Source organism: Pagrus pagrus, assembly GCF_965226575.1.
Source record: "Pagrus pagrus genome assembly, chromosome: 5".
Classification (NCBI taxonomy): domain Eukaryota; kingdom Metazoa; phylum Chordata; class Actinopteri; order Spariformes; family Sparidae; genus Pagrus; species Pagrus pagrus.
Genome location: NC_140189.1, coordinates 8,215,166 through 8,238,884, shown reverse-complemented (window position 1 = coordinate 8,238,884; position 23,719 = coordinate 8,215,166). Strand labels below are relative to the sequence as shown.

The following is a 23,719-nucleotide window of genomic DNA, read 5'->3' as shown; positions in this document are numbered from 1 at the left end:
CGATTGTATTCTGAAGGCAATGTCACCACACTTCCGGGCTGTGTCCGTGCGGTTTGAAGCAGCTTTGAGGAGCTCGAGGAAGGGGCGTGGCTGCTTCTGTGCCAACTGTGACGACACGTTTACTGGTTGATGTGGATCATTGATTGACAGATGTTTATAAATCCGGGATGAATGTTTGATCAGAGCTGATTAACTCTGATACAGAAAGCTGTTCAAATAATGATTCATTAGACTGACTGACGTTAATCAAACACTGGTCAATAAAAAACACGGCCTGATTGATCACAGCTGATCTAGTTTACTCTGTGAACTAATATTCATGTTTTGTTTTTATTTCTTTTCTCTTTTAGTTTTTGTGACTATAGTAATAGTGCTTTGCAACATGTGTCAGCTGTCATCATGTCAATAAAAGTTATTGATCTGAGCGCACTGTTGTTTTTTATCAGTATAGTGAGGCAGTAGCGCCTCCCATGTGGTGAACATGTGTAAATACAACCTATTACACTTTTTCTTATTATTTTTGTTTTCTCTCATTATTTTCTTTTGATTTCCTCCTCATGTTTTGTTCTGTTTGATCTTGTTTCAGGATTAAAGGACTATAGGAGGTTCTTCATCCTGGAAACTACTCTGACATAAACATGATCCTCTTACGAGCATTTCTCTCCGGAGCTTTCCGCCATATCTGTAGTCCTTCATCAGCAGTTGCCATGGAGACAGTTCAGTTGTCAGAAGAAGTCCAGGAGCTGTGGGTGAAAGCTGTCCATTATCATGTTGACTTGTATTTCATTCAAACTCTGTTCTGATTGGATGTGAATGATGAGTGACATCATCCTTGATCCATCCACAAACTGTGTTTAATAACTTTTATCACCTAATTATCTTAATGAAACACTGATGATGTCACATTTCTCTCCTCACATAATCAGAATCAGACAAGACTTCACATCTAATCTGTCAAATGTCTTAAATATTCAAGCTGCTTTTAACTTTGACTGAAGATACACAGCATGAATCTGCTCACGCACAGAGTCAAAGACCATCAGTGACGTTCAGCCAACATATTGATGCTGATTAATAATCAATAACCCGCACAGAGCTGCTGCTTCAACACCAACTTTATTTATTTATATAGCACCTTTCATACATGAATGCAGCCCAAAGTGCTTCACAGAGCAAAATTAAAAACAATAAAATAAAACAGATAGACAACAATAATTCAATGAGTCAATGGGGTGTGTCGATAAAAAGCAGACAGATAAATAAATACAAAGGCATAGAAATAACAATAACTATAAAAGTGATAATAAAAAAAAAAGGCTAGTGGATAAATAAAAAATTAAAAAAAGTAAGTACAAGCATGGAGTAAGAAATAAATATATATAAAGCTAAGAGTCAGGACATCAGAACTGAGTGACATAAAATAAATAACATTAAAAAAAACTAAATGACGAGGCACCCTAAGTAAAAGCCAGGTTAAAAAGATATGTCTTTAGATGTTGTTTAAAAATCTCCACAGAGGTGGAGTCCCTCAGATCCAGAGGCAGACTGTTCCAGAGACGAGGGCCATAGTGTCTGAAAGCTGACTCTCCATATGTTTTTCCAGAAGTCTTTGGGACAACCAGGAGGCCAGCTGCTGAGGATCTGAGGAACCTGCTGGGTGCATATCTATGAAGCATGTCAGAAAGATAAGATGGTGCCAGGCCATTTAGAGATTTAAAAACTAGTAAAAGGATCTTAAAATCAATTCTAAGACTAAAGGGCAACCAGTGCAGCGACTTTAAAATAGGCATTATATGATTTCTCTGTCTGGTCTTCGTCAGAACTCGGGCTGCCACGTTTTGAACTAGTTGTAGGCGGCCGATGGCTTTTTTAGGAAGACCAGACAAGAGAGCATTACAGTCCAGCCTAGAGGTTATAAAAGCATGCATCAGTGTTTCTGTGTCAGCCTGCAAGAGAAATGCTCTGACTTTGACAATGTTTCTCAAATGATAAAAATATATTTTGGTGACATTTCTAATGTGTGTGTCAAGTCTGAGATCAGAGTCTAGGACGATACCAAGGTTTTTCACCTGGTTCTTGGTGTGAAGGCTTAGTTACTTAAGGTGCACAGATATTTGCTCTCTCTGGGCTTTTGCCCCAAATATTATGACCTCTGTTTTGTCTTCATTCAGCTGGAAGAAGTTCTGTGACATCCATGTATTTTTGTCAAGTAAGCAGTTTATTAAGCTATCCAGTGGGCTAAGTATTCAGTTAGTACTTAGTTAGTAGTCAGTACTCAGTACTTAGTTAGTAGTTAATACTTAGTTAGTAGTTAGTAGTTTGTTAGTAGTTAGTACTTAGTTAGTAGTTAGCAGTTTGTTAGTAGTTAGTACTTAGTACTTAGTACGTAGTATTCAGTTAGTACTCAGTAAGTAGTTCGTTAGTAGTTAGTACTCAGTTAGTACTTAGTAGTTAGTACTCAGTTAGTAGTTAGTATTAGTGTTCTTACCCTCAGCACTTAAATCATAGCACTTATGTACTTGGTATCTTGATAAATAGCAGCTACTTTGCTCAGACGAGGGCTTGAAAATTGTTTCTATTTTTTCATTCTTACTTTATCAACGGTGATATGTTGTGACAAATGTAGTTATTGTAAGTCACTTTGGACAAAAGCTTCTGCTAAATGCCCTACATGTAAATGTAGTACTCAGTTAGTAGCTAGTACTCAGTTAGTAGTTAGTAAAAAATAAGGTAACTTCTACTACAGCTGTCACATGTAGTGGAGTAAAAAGTACTGCCCTATTAAAGTATGAGTGGCTTTAAAAGTACTTGAAGAAATGTACTTAGTTACATTCCATCGCTACATGCTCATGTGTCCAGCTTGTATATTAATTAACTGTGATTATAACTCACATTTTATTATTATTTTATTTTATTACTTTTATTTTTTTCTCCTCAAACTTCCATCAGCTCGGGGCGACGTGCTGACGTCATCCGCCGTACGTGGCTGTGGAGGAATGTGCGGAAACTTGTCCTCACTTTTCTCTCTGCGCTGCTCGACGAAGAAAAAAGTGACAAAGCTGCAAAAAGTGAAGCAAAGTGGACTGAAGTCCGGACGGGAAGAGTCGGTGAGTTTGTGTGTTGTTTGTTCCAACATGGCGGACACACGGCCGAGCTGCTGGCGGGCTGTGAGCAGAGACACGGCCGCTCAAAGTTAGAGGCAGTTTGGAGGAAAATGGAGGCGGTGAGGTGGAGAAGAAGGCGCTGTCCGGGGCTGATCAGCACCATGGCTAACACTCCGACACCTCCACCCGACTCTACACACATCCACCCTCACTTTACTTCACCCACAGCACACGTAAAACACTCTACCTTCACTTTAAACGTGTCTGACAAAATGTCGCTGTTTGACTCGACTTGTGCGCTTCCGCAAACTTTAACGTGACAATCACAGACGGAGACAAGAGACTGACACCGGACGGGTCCAGCTCACATCAGAACCGAGCCACAGTGTCATGTGTTAATCCTCAGAAACATGTGCAGGCTGTCTGATCTTTGAACGACTAAACATTTAAAATCATTTAAATCTTGTTTTCACAGCAGGAACAGGATTATTTTACTGTAAAGAACTTCAGCTTGATTTAAACCAAACCTCCATTAAAGTTTCACATGTTTAAGACAGAATCAAATACAGGTCGACGGGATGTGAACTGAGTTAAGTTAAGCTAAGTTTTTCTCACTTTCTGTGTAAAATGTCTGGTGACTTGTTCTTCTGAACATTTTAACTCAAACTTTAAATCAAACTGTTTTCTCATGTGGACTTTTTCACAATAAACCACCGGTGGCTGTTTTCTGTTCAGTCTCTTCAGGGTAAAAAGTAAAAGTTGGAGTTTTCCAGAGGGAGTTCTGAACGTGCTAAAGTCGCTGTCGACTGAGCTGTGGTGCTGTTTCAAAATGGCCGACAGACACAGTGTGAGCCTGCAGCAGCAGCCGCACACTGTGATGTCACACTTAAAGTCAGTCATACTTCTCACTGATGAGGTCACAACTAATGATTGTTTTCATTGTTGTGTATTTTCTTGATTAATTAACTGTTGCAGCTCATCTCACGGAATGACTGAAGTGTTTAAACATTAGACTTATGTAACATTTAAGTGTAATAATACACACACATTTTCAGAAAACTTCCATTTTATTCCAGTTCTGTTTTTATCTTAAAACCGTTTTCTGTCTCAAATTATTTAAAGGAGCAGTCTGTAGAAACGTTAATGACTTCAGTGACTGAGACAAACTGAATAAACACACTGACCTTAAAGGACAACACAGTTTATACTGTTTTACTTTGTTTATTTGTGGCGGACCCTGCCACCTGTCTAGCTTCACACAGTGTTGTGGGACCTTATCTTCCTCTGAGTACAGCTTCTTTATTCACTGATGGAAAACAAACATAATTCTTAGTTTTAGCTCGTACTCAGAACAGAACAGTTGTTTACAGTTTGTAACAGTGATGAAAACTCTGCAGTCTTATTATTTAACAGTGACACACGGCAGGTCCTCGTACAGCTGTGACTGCAGCAGCGTCCTGTCTCTTCCTTCACTCCACCTTTAATCCTCCATGTTGTCACAGGTGAACAGCTGAAATCAACATGGCGGCTCAGACCGTGTTCTCTGTGGGGATGTTTCCTGTGGGCGTGTCTCTGATGGAGGATGCTCAGAGTCTCAGCGACATGCCTGGGAACACGCTGCCCGCCCCTCAGCTGGTGATGCTGGCCAATGTGGCAGCGGTGACGGCAGGGGAGGGTGGCGGCGGCGGCGGCGGCGGCGGTGAAGGCAGTGCGGCGGACGAGAAGGAGATGATGGAGCTGAAGACGGTGGGATGTAACTACTCGGACAGCGAGGACGAAAGCATCATCAGGTCTGTCTGCACTTGCAGCATCAGTAAACAGATCAGTGTGGTGTTTTAAATGTTTCAGCAGTCGTTCAGTAATGATTCTAGTATTCGAACAGGCGGTGCAGCCTCATGAGCTCACTGACGGGTCGCCTCACCTCTAAACATCCAATATCAATATGATATATACAAAAAATAAAGAGTTCACATTCATCCGTCCAATGTTGACAGTAAGACAAAGATACTTCACATGTGTGTGTTAACACACCTGTGTGTCTGCTCAGGTACAGCTACGACAACCAGAACCAAAGAGAGTTCTGCATCATCGAGTACCCCGAGTCCCCAGCCCCCAACATCAGCGCCGTGGTCGTAGGGAACAACGCGGAGGAGCAGGAGGAGGACAGAGCCGAAGACCTGTCCAGGTGCACTCAGCCTCACCCCCCTGCCGCAACCAAAACTCCTGAGCAGGGCGTCAAACGCAAAGATGTCCCCCCCGTCTCCGAGGCCGCTGTAGCCGCTGCTGCCATGGAGAGAGCCAAGAAGAAGAAGAAGACGTTCCACTGTAAGCCGTGTCACTTCCAGGCTGAGAACGAGCAGGAGTTCGTTCAACACCTCAGCACGCACAGCATCAGCAAGATGATGGTGGTGAACCGGGTGGAGGGCCGCAGCAAGACCAGGGCCAAGGAGGGGGACCCACCGGAGTCCCCGGCTCCGCCTGGCGGGGAGGCAGAGGGTGGCGGGGACGCCACGGGGACAGCAGGTGACATCAAAGGACTAATCAGGTGTGAACGGTGCGGCTACAACACCAACAGATATGACCACTACATCGCCCACCTGAAGCACCACAGCAAGGAGGGCGACGACCACAGGTACACCTGTCTCACCTGCAGCGGTCTCACTCCAGTTTCAGTTTCTGATCAATGTGCTGATCACATGTTTGTGTGTGTTGTTCAGGGTGTTTAAGTGCACGCTGTGCCCGTACACCACAGTCAGTCAGTACCACTGGAGGAAACACCTGAGGAACCACTTCCCCAGCAAACTGCACACCTGCAGCCAGTGTTCCTACTTCTCTGACCGCAAGAGCAACTACATCCAGCACATCCGCACACACACAGGTAACACACACACACACACAAACACACGGGTAACACACACATCTGCACACACACAGGTAACACACACATCCGCACACACACAGGTAACACACATCCGCATACACACAGGTAACACACACAGGTAACACACACATCCGCGCACACTCAAAGGTAACACACACATCCGCACACACACAGGTAACACGCACACATTCACACACACACACACACACACAGGCAACACACATCCGCGCACACACACAGGTAACACACACATCTGCAAACACATCAAGACATCATGTGTATGATGTCATGTGTATGATGTGTTTCCTGTGCTGTTCAGGTGTTCGTCCGTTCCAGTGCCTGTACTGCGACTACTCCAGCTCACAGAAGACTCACCTGACCCGACACATGAGGACTCACTCAGGTCAGTGGTCCCCTCTGAACTGTGTACAGTTTGTCTTCATGCAGTTGTTACAGGTTGTGTCCTCTGCTGAACCACTGTAGATCCACAGGTGTTTCCTGACTCTAATATTCACTGCTGGAGGCTGATGGTCAGAGCTGTGACTCACCTGGATTCACCTGGTCTCACCTGGACTCAGCTGGTCTCACCTCTGACTTCAGCCAATCACCAGCCAGTAAAACTACTGACAGTACTGACATACAACTGGCAGAAAGACTACAGTCGTAGTACTGCAATACTACAACTGTAGTCTGCAGTCATAGTACTGCAGTATTACTGTATTAGTACAGTCATAGTACTGCAGTACTACTGTAGTAGTACAGTCGTAGTGCAGTCGTAGTACAGTCGTAGTACTGCAGTAGTGGAGGGTTATTATTCCCAGTAGAAACCTGTGCGTTGATGAGGTGATGATTGTTGTTGTTGTTGTTGTCGTCACTGACTAACTTGTTGTTGTGTTGCTCTCACTGAAGCCACCGACGTTGGACTAACATGGTAAAGTGATTAGCATTAGTATCAGAGCTACATGCTGTGTTGTGTTGTGTTGTGTTGTGTTTGTCTGAAGCAGATCAGTGTGAAGACACACCTGTCTCACCTGAACGTCCACTCAGTGTTTGTTTGAGCTGCTTCTGTTCTGGATGTCAAACTTCCTGCATGTTTGTCTCAGATGCCGTCAGAGACGTTTGATTATGTCCATCTTGAGTCTGAGTGATTAAACTACCAGTCACATTTATACACAGACAGACTGTAACGTCTGAACAGAGTCTGATACATCAGAAAAATCAGATTCATCCAAACTATGACATAAAAAGCCTGAACATGATTATATTTTATATATCAGCTGATAACCTGTCGCTGAGGTGTATCAGTCAGACTCACCTGCTGCATGGAACCCTTTGTTGTCTTGTTGTCACATCATCCTCTCCAGTGTTCTGACATGTTGTTACCTTCCTGTGTGCAGGTGAGCGTCCCTTCAAGTGTGAGAGTTGTAATTACCTGGCAGCCAACCAGCATGAGGTGACCCGCCACGCCCGGCAGGTCCACAACGGCCCCAAACCTCTTTCCTGTCCGTACTGTGAGTACAAGACGGCGGACCGCAGCAACTTCAAGAAGCACGTGGAGCTCCACCTGAACCCCCGTCAGTTCCTCTGTCCTCTCTGCAAGTACGCCGCCTCCAAGAAGTGCAACCTGCAGTACCACATCAAGTCCAGGCACTCAGGCTGCAACGTGAACATGGACATCTCAAAGGTCAAACTGCGCGTCAAAAAAACTGGTCCTGACGCTGCAGAGCACAACTCCACAGCAAGCAAGCTGGACAACTCATCCAGTGTCGAGGAGGACTTTGACATGGATGAGGACGACGGGGACGAGAGTGTGGACTCAAGTCCGATCAATCTGTCCATCAGAAAGAGCAGCAGGCCCTGCAGCGCTGAACCGGTTCAGACTGAAGCACCTGACAAGGTCCAGAAGAAAGCCAATGTCACTTCTGAGAAAGAGAAAGCTCCAAAGGTGAAGGACAAGGTGGAGCCAGAGAAGAAGGTCACAACAAGGCAGAAGAAGATGGAGAAGGTCAACGAGAAGCGTCTGGAGAAAGAAACTGTTAAAGAACCTCAGACAGAGACGACAGCCACCGCTGTAAATACAGACAACAAGGCTAAGAGACGGGTCAAGAAGCTGCCGGCAGAGAAAACAACAGTCCAGGATCAAACTGACATAACTCAAGCAGGAAAAGTCCAAATACAGAAATCTGAGCAGCAGAGACCAGAGATGGAAAGAGAAGGGAAGCCTGTGAAGGAGAAAGACCTCCAGAAGAATGACGGTAGTGGAAAAGAGAACAAAAGCCTCAACAAGCCAAGGAGGTCTGGATCAAAGAAGTCCGAAAAGACTCCAGAACACGTTGAGGAAGCTCCACAGAAACCAGACAGTCGTGAGAAAAGTCAGAAGGAGAAGGTGGTAAAGGAGAAAGCTGCAAAGAGGAAAGCAGTGGAGGCTCTGGATCTGTCCAAAAAGTCCTCCTCTGAGACTCCATCCAAGACCAGACGGCTGAAAACTACAGCTGCAGAGAAAACTGCTGCAGAAGATACAAAAAAGACAAATGATGCCACTCCAGCACCAAACAAGTCCAACGGGACAAGTGTGAAGCAGAAGAAGACCAAGAACACCAGCAAGAAGCAACAAGCACCCAGTCTTCAACAGCCTGTGGATCAAACTAAAGACAAGACCACTTCTGTCAGCAGTCTGTCCACAGATGCTCCAGAGGGATCTGCTCCGGGAGGAACCGCTCCAGAAGGATCTGCTCCAGGAGGTACTGCTCAAGAAGGACCTGCTCCAGAAGGATCCGCTCCAGAGGGATCCACTCCAGGAGGATCCGCTCCAGAAGGATCCACTACAGGAGGATCAGCTCAGCTCGACGACCAAACGCAAACCACCAGCCCTGAGCCCCAACTGACAGGAAACAGCCCTGCACAGGAGAACGCCTCCACACAAACCGCTTCAACAGAACCAGGAGAGACTCTGGTCAAACCTCCAGAGAAGATGGAGGCTTCACCCACCTGCATCTCAGGTGAGGACACTCCTCCTCCAACTGAACACCGCCCCGCTCCCACCTTTGTTAAACCCACGTCACCGCCTCCTCTCGTGCTTCCAGGTCAGCGAAACAAACCCGCTGATCCCGAGGACGATGAGGGCATCCATAGCAGCCACGAAGGAGGAAGTGACATCAGCGACAGTGCCTCTGAGGGCAGCGACGACTCCGGCCTCAACGGCAACAGCGCCGGGTCGGGGAAGATGGCTAATGACCCCGAGACGCCGACAGACGAGATCCCAACGCCAACGGAGCTCAAGGGTCACATGTGCATCTTCTGCGACCGCACCTTCCCTCTGGAGGTGGAGTACCGGCGCCACCTGAACCGCCATCTGGTCAACGTGTACTACATGGACAACACGGCCAAGGGACAGAAGTGAGGGCCTATATCCATGGCAACATGGACAACACGGCCAAGGGACAGAAGTGACGGCCTATATCCATGGCAACACAGAGTTGTGGTGCAGTTTGTCCACAAACTCATCAACTCACAAACAGTTTGACTTCCTGTTCTCTGACAGACCCACCTTCACCGGCGGGGGGGTCAGAACTCACAAGCACACACTGACTCACGTGCACACACTCAGGTGATGTGCTGTACAAAGTGATCCAGTTCTTCTCCCTCCATCAGATAAATGACTCCCAGCGATCGATCACAGATGGTGCTGACTCATCAGATCATGTGTCAGCAGCGTCGTTACTTTTCATTTCTAATGATCAAATTTAAAATGTTTGTGTTTGATGAATAGAGGACCAGGACAGGATGTGTGACCGGATCAGCTGATGTCATCGTCCTGCTAACAGACTGTTTGATATGAACATAATAAAGTCAGAATCACTTCCTCGTTGTTTAAAACCTGCTGTGTCCAAATATTAATTCCTCTGAAGCGTTGACTTGTAACATTCAGTGCCTTTGACAATCACTTTTTATGTACAAACTTTTAGCTCGAGTGTTTTTGATGGTTAGAGACGATCGAGTGTTTTACAGAAACATGTAGTGTGAATATTTGTTGACATTAACCTGCCGCCTCTGAGCTCTGATTGGTTCAACAGATCATTGTAAAACATGACATTTGAGTCCTTAATGTCACATTTAGAAGCACCTGGATGTTGTGTTGGTGCCTGAGGAGGAGCGTGAACACCTGACAGGGGATCCGCTCCGTCTGAAGACAAACTTGTTTTGTCTCCGTGTAAATCATTGTGTGCAATATCCCTTTAACAAAGAGGCCAAAGTGACGTGGAGCTCCTGCAGGGGGTACCGCACGTCTCTGATGTGTTTCTACTGACCACAGGACAGAAACCAACCAAACCAGAACCATGACATCATCACTGTACTTACAGTTACATCCTTCACTGCCTGCTTCTGTAACATGATACTGTACGTGTGTGTGTTGGTGTGTGTGTGTGCAGTGACACATTAAAGGTTTAACTGTCTTTTAGCTTTTTATTTCTATCAAGACTAAAACTAATTAATCTGTCACTTATTGTAACGACTCGTTCATTAATCAGTTTGTTCCAAAGACATTTAGTTAGTTTCACCGTGAGGAGCAAGAGGAAGAGGAGGAGGAGGAAGAAGAGGAACAACACGTCTGTTCATAAAGAAACATAAACTTGTATAAATCGTGTCTCATCTTCACTCTGCTCCTTTTTTAATAAACATTTTCAAACTTGATGGATTGTTTCTCTTCTCTTCACACAGTCGACACACGTGAGGATATAAACAGATTTAATGCAACAGAAAAATAAACAAACATACAAAAACATTTTAGTTCAGAAATGTTCCCGTCCACATGTCATCAGCATCACAGCAGCAACCAGGTTCTAACCAGAACTGACTTTCTCTAAGAATTATAATAAACAATAAAAGATGAAAGATGTAAACGTGTTGAGAACAAACCTCCAGCTGTCAGTGACATGTCAGTGTGTCACATCACTGCAGAGACACTTCACTTCATCAACATGTTGTGAGTCTATTTACATTCACACTGCTACTCAAGACTCTTATTGTGAAAGGTACCAACAGGAGGCGACAGGTGAGCCTGGTTCACACACCTGAGCCTTCATGTGTTATTGTACATTTGTTACCCTCGACTACAGTCTTTGACTTCCAGAACACGTGAACAGCAGCACGTCGTCAGCTCGAGTGGCGTCCCCGCTGGCTTGCTGCTTCCTGTCTGTGGGCGACTGAAGCAGACAGACAGTCAGTAGAGACAGGTGTTGACGTCACCATGGAGAGTAGCTCCTCCCACCTGTGTCACCTGTGTGCAGGTGTCACTCTTCACTTCTTCTTCTTCTTCTTCTTCTTCTTCACCTGCAGCCTCTCGGCTCCGTGGGCCGACAGTCCTGCGTCCAGCAGCCCAGCAGGTTTCAGCGTCTTGTAAGCGGCAGATTTTCTGATGCGTTCTCCTTTCAGAGAGACGACTTGAGGAAGCAGTGGCGGCGTCCTCACGCTGAACGCTGCCGCCGCCGGACCATGAACCCTCAACACCAGCTGCTCACCTGCAGCTGCTGTCACAGCCACCCAACCTGCACACACACACACACACACACAGTGATGTCTGTCTCTTCTTCTGTGGTGTTTTCTCTCTGACTATAATCTGATGTCACAGAATCTTAAAGTTCAGATAAAGTTCTGATGTCGTGTCTCAACTGAAGGAGAACATGTGACCTGATCCAAAGCTCCAGAACCAGGACCTTCATTTACATGTTGGATCAGTTCTGCACCATGAGCTCAACACATCATTTGATTATTGGCTATCTAATAAATGAGGATGTGTCGCTCGTGTGTTTACCTGCAGACGACAGTTTGATGTCAGCAGCAGCCTCCAGGTGACCTCGACCCTCCAGCCTGAACTCCTGAGGAACCAGCGCTGGAAAGTCCTTCATACGCTCCGACCCTCCTGCAGGAACCTGAAGGCAGCAGCACACAGGTGTGAGTGTGACTGAGAGGAGAGCATGTCACGCTGCGTGTCCTCAGCCTGGAGCTAACGAGCGTTCAAAGCAACGGTCCACAGTGGGCTCGACCCGTCTGCAGCTTGAACTGTGTGTGAGAAGAGTTAATGGTGTCGGGCCGGCTGAGGACTCGCAACGAGACGCCCTCAGTGTGTTTAAACAGCTGTGATCATGTGACTGTCTCACCCCCAGCAGGACGTGTCCCGCATGTTTCTCATAAACACTGTCGGCCTTCTCCAGACTGGTGATGTGAACTGGGAGACGACTGGAGGCCACCACCGAGAACCAGCAGGACTTCTCTCCCTGTGGACCAGATCAATGACAGCTCATCAATAATCAGTAGAAGTGACGCGTGTTGTGACTTTCATCAGAGGGTCTGTGTGTACGGTGGCCTGTGTGGGACATCTCAGACTGGACTGTCAGACTCACAGTGGATGCTAATGTTAGCATGAGACTAACAATCATGTTAAAACTGACTTCCTACCGTTTGTTCTCTGACCTCACTGTGTGATGCCAACAGCCCCGATGTTTTACAGACGGGCTCGATCAAAGAGAACAGTGACCCAACCAGAACTGCTCTGAACAGCTTCCTGATCAGTCGTCTGATTAATCTGTCGCTGGATGTCCGTGTTTACTTCAGACTGGCCAGGAGAACCGTCTGCTAAACGCTATCTTTGGGTTGAGGCACATGCACTCTGTACACAGACAGAACCATCAGTGTAGTCTGAGATGTTCTGTGTCCACGGACTGATAGAATCTGTTTACTTCAGCTGACAGTGTTCATGTGACGTGTCTCTGTGTCTGATCAAAGAACCAATCAATAACATTTATTACTGTCAGGATTATGACACGCTAACATATCAGCAGGCTAACACGAGTGTGGTACTGATCCAGCTGTAGGAGGACATGGACGGACTGGATCCCGATGATGACACAGAGGGGATGTAACATCCAGTGATCCACACACCGACTGGAGCTATGCTAACATGCTAACAGTTAGCTCACAGTACTCTGCTGACTCAAAGGAAACAGGAAGTCATCACCTGCAGGAAGTCGATCCTCGCCACAGCTCCCACAAACACAGTCGTTCCGGGCTTCAACACGAACGTCCGCGGGACGACGGCCTGAGACGGAACCACTGACATCACTTCCTGTTCTGTCAGCAGGCTCAGGATCTGACACGGAGACAGAGGGAGGGACAGCATGAGAGCCGGCAGCTGATTGGTCGTTGTACATGTACAGTTTATACAGAACACAGAAGAGACTCACATCGTTCTCCTTCATGATTCCAGGTGTGTCGAACAGCCAGTGAGCGTCCTTTAGCTCGTTGTAGGTGAACTCTTCAGACGACCTGCTGCGAGCTGACAGGGGCCACACAGAGGTCAAATGTCAGCAGGTGTTAACTGCGACGTTTGAATCGTCACAACAAAATATAAAAATCTGATTCAACATTAAGTCTGAGGACGTAAAACTGAAGAACTACAACTCCCAAGAATTTTCACTAACAAACAGCCAACTACAGAACTTTATATTCATATGGTGAACTTACAAATCTATAGTTTCTCCATAGTAACAGCAGCTAAGGCTCATGGGTAATGTAGTATAAAGAGACAGAAACTAATGGGACGGTTTCATCATCCAGGACAGTTTGTGTTCAGTCCCATTCAGAATCCCATTAAAGAAACGTTCAAAATAAGAAGAGGACAAACAGCTCTTACATCAACACCAATCACACTCATTTTAGTTCTTTCACCTGCAGCTGATGACATCACAGAGCATTCATCCAATCAGATGTCACTCCTCACCTTTTGTCATCTTGTGTCCATCTTCATTTTCTCCAAAAGCCAAACTGTCTGGATCAAACTCAATCTCATCAGGTCTGGAAGAGACGCGAGACCAGAAAGTTCTGCCGACACGACCTGAACAGGTGGACAAGTGGACATGATGACAGGTGGACAAGTGGACATGATGAGAGGTGGACAAGTGGACAGGTGAACTCCCCCCGTCTTACCCACTAAGTATCCCTGCTTGCTGAGGTGTTGGAGTCTGTCCAGCTCGTCCTGCGGCAGCTCGCTCTCCATCTGTCTCTCGGCTTCGTTCAGTCTCTCCTGTCGTCTGAACATCCTGTACGGAGTCGGGTTGATGATGGGAAACTTGAGCAGGTTCAGAGTCGTCCCTGAACTCACCACCGCAGGACAAACAGGCACACGGTCACATGATGATGAATCAGTTGTCTGTCAGTGGAAGTTTTGTTTCTAATAAATATTTGAATGATTATTGAACAATTAAATATTCAGTTTCCACACACATGGTTTTATAACAGACAGAGTTTCTTCAGTGTCAGCTGATTATATTCAGACGAGGACCCTGTGGACTCAGAAAATATTTCCCATCATGCTGTGGGAGCTCAAAGCAAACGGACATTAAATTGATAGAAATGTGAATGGATTCTGGTGTGCTCACCGGGCCACGGTGATATGGTGGCCTTGTGGATGAGGTCGGAGGCTTTGGACTTGCAGTAGTCAGACTCGAGCAGCGTGTTGAAGAGCGTTGACTTCCCGGCGTTGGCGCTGCCCACCAAGTACACGTCACCTTTGTACTTCCAGGACCGCTGCAGGCTGGAGATCAGGCCCTCGATGCCGTAGCCTGTCTTAGCGCTGATCAGGTGGATGTCGGTCACCTGATGTCCGAAGCCGGCATCGTGGCAGTACTGAGAGAGCTGCCGCTTGATTCGCTGCAGGTAGTTGGGGGCGTCTCCCGGCAACAGGTCGATCTTGTTGCCGAGGACGACGATGTGTTTGTTGGTGCCCACCAGTGCGGGCAGGTCGGGGACGATGGAGTCAGGGACGTCCAGCAGGTCGACGATGAGCAGCACCAAAGCCCCGAGGGGGCGGAGCTGCTGCACCACGGCCCGGTACTGGTCCGAGGACACCTGGAGGTTCAGGGCCTTGTGGTGGTGAGTGAGCAGGTGACACCGCTGGCAGGTAGCTCCACCCAGACGCTCCTCCTGCTGCAGCACCCTGAACTTCTCGCTGGGCAGGTACCCGGGCACGTCCACAGCGGTGCAGTGCAGGACGGCGCCGCAGCCGGCACAGCAGGTGTCACTCACCGGTTCATCCACGTCAGGGGTGCCGAAGACTTTGTGCTCACCTTTACTTGCCTTCTTCTTCTTCTTCTTCTTCGCTGCCACGATGCTCTCGTCCAGCGGGAAGTCGACATCATGGAACTGGATCAGAGAGTCTGGCTCTGCCTCCTGCTGGGCTACACCCCTCAACACCTGCAGCTGTCGCTCCAGAGACCTCAGCTGTCTCTGAGGAGGATCAGCAGGAGGTCCAGGAGGAGAGCTGAGGAGACCACCTGGAGGAGCAGCAGAGGAGGAGAAGTCTTCCTCCTGACGGTGGTCCTCCTCTGGATCTGAACACAGAAGAAGGAGAAGGAGAAGAAGAAGAATGATGATGATGATGATGATGATGAACATTTCTACACACTGCTGCTTTAACAGACTCAGGTGTTGTGGTGGACCTGTCTCATGGCAGACATTTTGAAAAGCACAGATGTTTCTAATAACGTTTCAAGATGGCTCCAGGTGTCCTGGTGACAGAAGATCACTGAGCAGATTTACTCAAGTACTGTACTTGTAGTTACTTTATACTTTACTCCACTACTTGTATCTGATACAACCTTCAGTTACTCTGCAGCTGCATCAGAGCACAGGAGAGATTAATAAAGTCACACTGATCATCACTACACGATCAATAATGAGCTGATCATCACGACATGATCAATAATCAGCTGAGCCAGAGTCAACATGCAGATCAATGTGTGTGATTTACTTTGACTTGTACTGAAGTAACTGAAGTACTAAAGTAACTGAGTATCACATACTTAAAGACTTTGACTGTTAAAGGTAACGCAACCATAAAGTAATGTAATCGATTACACCTGTACTCTTCCTGCTGTGAAAAGGGTCTATGTAAAAACTACTGAATGGACAGAACCAGACAGAACCTGCAGCTGGTCCAACATTTATTACATCATCAACATTATTATTATTATTATTATTATTATAAAGTGTCCCCAGTCTCACATGTCCTCAGTCTCATCTGTCCTCAGTCTCACATGTCCTCAGTCTCACCTGTACAGTCCACAAAGACAAACTGTTCCTCCAGGTTCGGGTCCACCGTGCAGGTCCGGACTCTGCTGCAGAGCTGCCGGGTCAAACGCCTTCTTGCCGCGGCCTCTGAGCTAGGCACTGACCCCGCAAAGCCCGCAGCGGGGACACGACCGGCAGGAAACCAAACGCCGCTCCGCAGCGCGCGGCGGACGCTCACCTGGAACACCTTCAACATGTCCAGCTCCTCCACACACACCTGGACACGCGCTCACCTTGGGGCTCGCGCACACGAGCCTCCACCGCTGCTCACGGACCACTTCCTGAACGGATGTGACGTCAAACTCGTCGTTTGTTCGTCTTCCGTTAAATAAACGAACATTACTTTATTTAGAAATTAAACCAAATATTCCTCACGCGGACATTTATAGAATCGATACAGGACTAATAAAAATCGATCAAATGAATCAACTCAGGATCAATAAGTAAAAGTTAAAACATTTAAACGTCGACAGGAGGTGTCACTCTGCAGCTGTTTCAGGAACCGAAAACACAGAATCGCTGTTTTATCTGATCTTTTTGTCTTTTTTATTTTCTTTTAAATGCAAATTAGACCATTTCATAAAGTTTTATTCTAATGTATTCCTCTGACACTATGAAGCTCTAAGTGGTGCTGTTTAATAAACATGTCTTGCCGTCAGTGCCGGCCCTGACCAATTAGGTGCCCTAGGCAAGATTTTAGCGGGCGTCCCTTTGCATCGCAGTCAATTTCAAAATCAATTTTCATACACTCACACAGAAACTGCATGTATGTATTCAAGTCTTTGCTTCTTTTAAGTAAAAAAATATCACACCAAATAAAAACTGAAGAAAGAAAACAGTGAACATGAAAACAAGTGACATCAAATTAATTAAAAATACAATATAAATAAGGTATTGCAAAAAATAATAAATAATGAAACCAGTGCAGACATAACACACTAACTATTGCACACAGTATTACAAAGAAAAATCAGAGTCCTCTTGATTTACCGCTATTTACAATGATTCCAACAGAGAGAGCTGTCTGCATGTTGATTGCATTAAAGGCCTCAACAACACCTCAACAAACTCACTCTACAGCTTTACTCTTCTTGACTTTATTGATGCAAAGTCATCTTTAATGACTGTTTTCCAACAATATGGTTGATGCTTATAATGTATCTGTGGACCCCCTTAAAGCCATGTTTCTTTCAGCTAAGGACTGAATTATTGCCACCAATCGAGAGACAACATCACACCACCTGTTTCTCTCAGCCTCAGCGAGTGCCATCTCTTGCTTATCTATTGTCCGCCCCGTTGCAAAACGGACCTCCAACTCCTTCCATGTTGCCATGTGGGTACTGTGCTCCTGGCTATCCTCATGAACCTTCAGCATTTTGCATTTTTCCAGTCCTTTAGTCCTTCCTTATCAAGTCTGTATTCTTTTGAAGAAAACATTTTTCAGCAGAAGCAGTGAAGCTATCATTCTTTTTTGAGTACATCAGCCAGCTTCTTCTGATATTTCCCCCATTCACTAAGACTCTGTTAAAAATGTCATGTTGACACTTTCTCCCATCTTTGTTTTTGGGAAATGTGTAACTGTTTTTTATTTGAAATGGTCTTCTGGCCATCTCTTCTAACTGACAAAGTAAGAAGAGAGTAAGTTCACAGTCAGCAGGGTCTATTGGTGCAGCCTTTAGTCCTGATGCTGTGTCACTCTGCTGTGCTGAGGTAGAGGACAGGAGCACCTGATGCTGTGTCACTGGGGTGGTTGTGAAATATTTTAAAAGTGCATCTGAAGAGAGAAGAGAAGTATATGTGACCACTGGATGTTACATTTTAATAAAAAAAAAAAACAGATGCTTGGTGTGTGCTATACATAAGACTAATAGGAATAATGAAAATACGATGAGATTCATTCAACTTTATCCTCATTGCAATGCAATTCAGTCTAACCAGAGTGCAAAACGCAGTAAAATGCAGTGAAAAAAATATATGTATATATATATCCTAGTTATTTACTGATTATTAAACAATACTACTATCGTCCGAAGTAAGCTAGCAAGTTAACACTCTCCTCCAACAATGGCAACTACGATGCATAATTTCAGTCACTTCATCACATTGACGTTACTGTACCTCTATCTTTTACATGTGTTTCTTCCTCTTCTTTCCTTATCTGGGCACCCTCCGTTATTTAATAGGCTTTGCTATGAAGTTATGTTGCTGTGGGCTTATATAATATTTCGAAATAATAGTAGTAATAGCACTGGTAAAAAAAAAAAAAAAGTTCTGTTTTTTTGTTGTTTTTTTCTCCCCCCCCCCGTTTGCGGCGCCCCCCGTGGTTGACGGCGCCCTTAGCAGTCGCCTAACCTATGCCCAGCTTGCCGTTTTGGTAGCCACGGTAACTTTGTTTAGTTGTTGTTAGTCTTTTGTCTATGGAGTGAGACCTCCTGTTGTCAGAGGATCTCTGGCTGCCAGATAACTTCCTGTGTCTGCGCTGGGTCACTTTCTGTCACTTCTCTCTCAACATGTTGAAGTTCAGGAGCTCCTCACTGAGATCAGCTGCTGCCCTGCTCACACCTGCCGCCCAGGTGAGTTTATTACCTCCAGCTGACCAAACACAAACAAACTGACCGAATACAATCAAACTAACCATCAACAAACATAAACTAACCACCAACAAATATAAACTGACTGCTAACAAATATAAACTGACTGCTAACAAACATAAACTAACCACCAACAAATATAAACTGACTGCTAACAAATATAAACGGACTGCTAACAAACAGAAACCACACACACACACACACACACACACACTGTGACAGTGACTCTTCAGTTTGCAGTCTGAGTTGAGAGATTTGAAGTTTGGACCGAGCTCACACAAAAGTTTAAAATTAACCAGCAGCAGAGAAAACAACCTTCAGATGTCAGGTCGCCTGCTGCTCTCTTTACATTAGGTCACTGTGTGAGATTGAACATGTCAGTGTCCAATGGTCCTGTGTCAGTGGTCCAGTGTCAGTATTCAGTGGTCCTGTGTCAGTGGTCCAGTGTCAGTGTCCAATGGTCATGTGTCAGTGGTCCAGTGTCAGTATCCAGTGGTCCTGTGTCAGTGGCCCAGTGTCAGTATTCAGTGGTCCTGTGTCAGTGTCCAATAGTCATGCGTCAGTGGTCCAGTGTCAGTATCCAGTGGTCCTGCGTCAGTGGTCCAGTGTCAGTTTCCAATGGTCCAGTGTCAGTTTCCGATGGTCCAGTGTAGGGCTGCACGATTATGGCCAAAATGATAATCACGATTATTTTTATCAATATTGAAATCACGATTATTAATCACGATTATTCATTATGTTAGGTAAAACATATCTTTTTATTGCACTTTCTTTTTAAAACAAACCGTATGTGAACAAGGCGCTTGAAACTTAAAATAATAATAAATCATAAATAATAAAATAAAATGTACCCAAGACAAAGGGCAAAAAATAAATATGCCATTGCAGAATGCAATCATAAAGTGCCTGGGTTGTATGGGTTGGCGCTGGACACGGACGGGGATTTAGTGAACCAGCGTTAGCTTTGGCCTTCATGCTTTCATCATATTTGGGTTTGTGGTGTTTTTTCAGGTGGTTGAATAAGTTAGTTGTGTTGCCCTGTGGCACAGACACAACTCTGAAAAGAGAAGGAGTTTAGGAAGTTAGAAGTAGAAGTGTTAGGGGCGGGACACCGCCGTGAAATGTCGTCCAGATAGAGACAGAGTGAGCGATTATTTCAGGGTTGAGCGTCATCGCTGGACGGAGCAATATCGCTCACGGCACGTCAGGACAGGCTGATTAAAAGTTAACACTCTAATCACTTTTCCTCGCTCGCTCGCTGTCGCATTGCTGTATGTCAGGACGGGGTGTCACACTGTTGAATATAATTTGAGGCTGCCGCTGCTGCAGGGTGCGCTCGCTTGCTTATTTAGGCAGCTTAATGAAGCCCTAACCTTTCGTTCGCCCCCTGGTGGTTGGCTGACTATTGGGTTGAGAAAGTGCTTGATTTGATATGCAACAGAGCCCGCTTTTTAAATGTTAATATCGCGACAATCATCTTAATTTAATCGTGGCAGCCAAAATCGTGATCGTGATTAAAATTCAATTAATTGTGCAGCCCTAGTCCAGTGTCAGTTGTCCAGTGGTCTTGTGTCGGTCCAGTGGTCCTGTGTCGGTCCAGTGATCCAGTGTCCAGTGGTCCAGTGTCAGTGATCCAGTGTCAGTGTCAGTGATCCAGTGTCAAGGTCCAGTGGTTCTGTGCCTGTCCAGTGTTCAGTGACAGCGAGCTAGTGTCAGTGTCCAGTGTCAGCGAGCCAGTGTCAGCGAGCCAGTGTCAGTGGTCCAGTGTCAGTTTTCAGTGATCCAGTGTCAGTGTTTAGCGTCTGTGTCAGTGTCTGCGTCAGTGCCCAAGTCCATGTCCAGTGTCCATGTCAGTGTCAGTGGTCTAGTGTCAGTGATCCAGTGTCCAGCAGTGAGCGTGATGTTGGCTGGCATGTGGTGTTTGGTGACATCAGTTCCAGGTCCAATGAGGTCTGTAGTCCTGCTTGCTGTCCAGATGGATGTCCAGGCTCTGAACCATGTGACTCTGCTCTCTTCCTTCCTCTCTGCAGCCTCGTGCGCGCCTCTCTACTGGTCCACAACAGGAACACCAAACCTTTTATGAGTTCCGCACCTACAGCATCCGTCCAGACCAGAATGCTGCCTTTCTTAAACTGACCAATGAGAAGATCCACCTTCGCACTGCCCACTCCGAGCTGATTGGGTACTGGAGCGTCGAGTATGGTGGCTTGAACAAGGTCTTCCATATATGGAAGTATGGTGAGGACACGCCTCTGGTTGGGGATCTTCTTCATCCTGAGGTTTGAAGTGTGTAACAGACCTCCTCCTCCCTCTCCTCCTCCCTCTCCTCCTCCTGCTCCTCCCCCTCTCCTCCTCCTCCTCAGACAGTTTCTCTCAGCGGGCAGGTGTTCGGGCCGCCCTGGCTCAGGACCCCTCCTGGATCTCAGACTACATCTCCAAGGCGATACCGATGTTGACATCTCAGGACAACGAGGTCACCTACCTGGTTCCCTGGAGTCGCCTGCAGAGACCACCACAGGAGGGCGGTAAGACCCGCCCCCACACTGGAAACACTACGTGACTGCTTTAAATGACATCACGTGTGTAACGCTATGTGTGTTTCAGGTGTGTATGAGCTGGTTTCCTTCATGATGCGTCCCGGTGGTCCGGCAGTGTGGGGCAACGCCTTCCAGGCTGCCGTCACCGCCCATGATGCACCTGGGTACGGCAAGCTGGTGGGAGCATTCCACAACGAGTTCGGTCCGCTGAACAGAGGTACACTGTAAAAACACTGTGTGTGTGTGTGTGTGTGTGTAGGTGTGTGTGTTGATGATGTCACTGTGTCTCTGGTAGTTCACGCCCTCTGGTGGTTCGAGAGCGCTGATCAGAGAGCTGAGGTTCGACACAAAGCTCACACTGACGCCAGAGTGGTTGCTGCAGGTGAGGCTCCACCCACAAGTCACTGATGACATCACACACTATGACAGCATGTGACATCATACAGGATTAATTTGTTTGACACATGATGATGATGAGCAGCAGGTCTCAGTAATAAAATCAATCAGCACTAACAGATCCGTCTCTGTCTCAGTCAGAACCAGCGTCGTCCATCTGGACTCTCAGGAGAGTAAACTCATGTTTCCCTGTCCCTTCTCTCCGCTGAAGTAGCCGCCTGTCCTCACACCTGTGTCTCCACGGCAACAGAGACAAACACTGTAACACAACTCATCTTTACCTTGAGGGCTGCTACCTGAAGTACCGCCCCTTTCCCTGGGTGAACCAATCACAGACCAACACGAACCCTTCCATGTTCCTGCTTTAAAGCTTCAGCTTGTGTGTTTTACATTAAATCATTAAAACATTTACATTTAAACATTTACATGAACTGTTCTCAGAGCTGCTGTTCGTCACTACAGACAGCAGAGTTCAGACAGTTTATCTGCAGTTTACTGACATAAAGTCACATCATTAAAAACCTGAACAGATCAAGTGGTTGTCTCTTTATTGAACAGCGTGTGTGTTTGTGTGTGTGTGTGTGTGCTCTTGTTTTCATGACAAATCAGGACATTTTTATGATAACACACCTACACTGAGGCCACTTGGAAAAATGAGGACATTTTTGACGCCCTCATTTTTCTGATTTCTCTACAGTGTTCTAGACCCCCCCAACATGCTCCCAGACCAAAAATCTCCAATGTCCTGAAACATCACAATTTTAGGAAATTAAGTGTGTAAATGTGTTTAGCATTTTTGCTCATCTTCGATTACGCCAACTAGTGGCCAGTTTTGGAACTTAACACACTTTTAACACACTTTCAGTGACGTCAATCTGCCGGTCCTCATATGTCACTTTGTTCAGACACACTTGAAGCATTACTGCAGTATACATATTCCATACAATTAGAGTCAAATAACAATAATAATAATAATAATTCTCATCAACATCTGGGTCTTAGGTGCAATAAGTAATCTCACCAACAGTAGCCTAAGGCAGGTTAAGTGGGTGCAATGTATTGTGCAAGAACAACACTATTTACAGCACTGGCAATAATCATATATTGCAATATTTATTAGAATTATTACATTTTGAATCATTGTAATCGATACTCTTCAACTCTGTAGTAAACAAGTGTTACGCACAGTAAGCAGTAGGGTTGCAAAGGGGTGGAAAATTTCCATGGGAAGTTAAGCTGGGGAATTTTGGAATATTCCAAGTTGGAAACTTGCCATGGGAATTAATGGGAAATTTGGGGTAATTCATGCAAACTGTGTCATATGCAAGCATAAATATAAACATTTTCTTTTGTCATCAGCAAAGATGCTTGCAATTGTTCACAGCCTTTCCTTCTGCATTGGCTGGGGTAAAATGTATCCACATTGTTCTGTAGAATAAGATGAGAGAAACGTTTGTAAAAAATGCTAATGCAATGCTATGCACAGATATATAAATAGTTAGCTAAACAACTGGAATAGTCTTTAAAAATATGCTGGATAAATGAATAGAAAGGCTAGATGAATAGATGAACACTCCTCAATCAGCATGCTGAATCAAACTTTAACCTACATTCTTGTATAAAAAATGGCCAGCTGAAGCAAGAAGAAACACATCACAGTTGAGCTAGCTAGCACCATGATAGCTAGGCTCTTAAATTGTCAATGAAATGATGTTAGCTAGCTTACATTAGCATATCTGATTTACTTTTATTTGCTTGGTAAACTTGCATGCAGTAATGTGGCTTCAATAGTCCTGCTGTAGTGTTCAGGATTCTAGAAATAAGCTGTGCATGTGATTGAGGAATGCACAGAGCAGGGTAGTAATTTAACTGAATTTGTATTAAATCTCGTAGTTTTAACCAAGATATTTTTTTTAACTACACTTAAATTCCCTGTTAAAGGCTAACCAGCAATTTTGCAAATTTGCCATTATTCCTGATAATTCCTATAAATTCCCATATGTTCCCATTGATTCCCATGGAAAGTTTCCAACTTTGAAAATTCAAGGAATTTTGCAACCCTAATAAGCAGCACCATAAATTCTC

At 45.6% G+C, this 23,719-nt stretch overlaps 3 protein-coding genes across 6 annotated transcripts; 2 read left to right on the top strand and 1 right to left on the bottom strand.

Moving 5' to 3' along the window:
* Positions 1–669: 669 nt before the first annotated feature.
* On the top strand, positions 670–10,677 carry rest (RE1-silencing transcription factor). Of its 3 annotated transcripts, XM_084352852.1 has the most exons (8): positions 670–745; positions 2,950–3,107; positions 4,607–4,894; positions 5,152–5,736; positions 5,822–5,982; positions 6,305–6,388; positions 7,383–8,984; positions 9,069–10,677. In XM_084352852.1, exons 3-8 carry the CDS (start codon positions 4,626–4,628, stop codon positions 9,383–9,385), a joined length of 3,018 nt encoding a protein of 1,005 aa, XP_084208978.1. In that variant the 5' UTR covers positions 670–745; positions 2,950–3,107; positions 4,607–4,625; the 3' UTR covers positions 9,386–10,677. The 3 variants fall into 3 exon arrangements, with proteins under 3 accessions (XP_084208978.1, XP_084208976.1, XP_084208977.1); XM_084352850.1 differs by having other exon boundaries at positions 7,383–10,677; XM_084352851.1 differs by lacking the exon at positions 670–745 and having other exon boundaries at positions 2,934–3,107; positions 7,383–10,677.
* Positions 10,678–10,714: 37 nt separating this feature from the next.
* Positions 10,715–16,386, bottom strand: noa1 (nitric oxide associated 1). 2 transcript variants are annotated; one of them, XM_084352854.1, is made up of 10 exons: positions 16,093–16,386; positions 14,421–15,371; positions 13,969–14,133; positions 13,763–13,876; positions 13,227–13,318; positions 13,001–13,132; positions 12,144–12,260; positions 11,798–11,915; positions 11,264–11,531; positions 10,715–11,189 (listed from the first exon to the last, which is right to left on the bottom strand). In XM_084352854.1, exons 1-9 carry the CDS (start codon positions 16,304–16,306, stop codon positions 11,284–11,286), a joined length of 2,151 nt encoding a protein of 716 aa, XP_084208980.1. In that variant the 5' UTR covers positions 16,307–16,386; the 3' UTR covers positions 10,715–11,189; positions 11,264–11,283. The 2 variants fall into 2 exon arrangements, with proteins under 2 accessions (XP_084208980.1, XP_084208979.1); XM_084352853.1 differs by having other exon boundaries at positions 10,715–11,531.
* Positions 16,387–18,576: 2,190 nt separating this feature from the next.
* On the top strand, positions 18,577–22,169 carry nipsnap3a (nipsnap homolog 3A (C. elegans)). Its single transcript, XM_084352827.1, has 6 exons — positions 18,577–18,683; positions 20,732–20,939; positions 21,065–21,226; positions 21,306–21,455; positions 21,534–21,620; positions 21,772–22,169. The coding sequence occupies exons 1-6, from the start codon at positions 18,621–18,623 to the stop codon at positions 21,846–21,848; spliced, it is 747 nt and encodes a 248-aa protein (XP_084208953.1). The 5' UTR covers positions 18,577–18,620; the 3' UTR covers positions 21,849–22,169.
* The last annotated feature ends 1,550 nt before the right edge of the window (positions 22,170–23,719 follow it).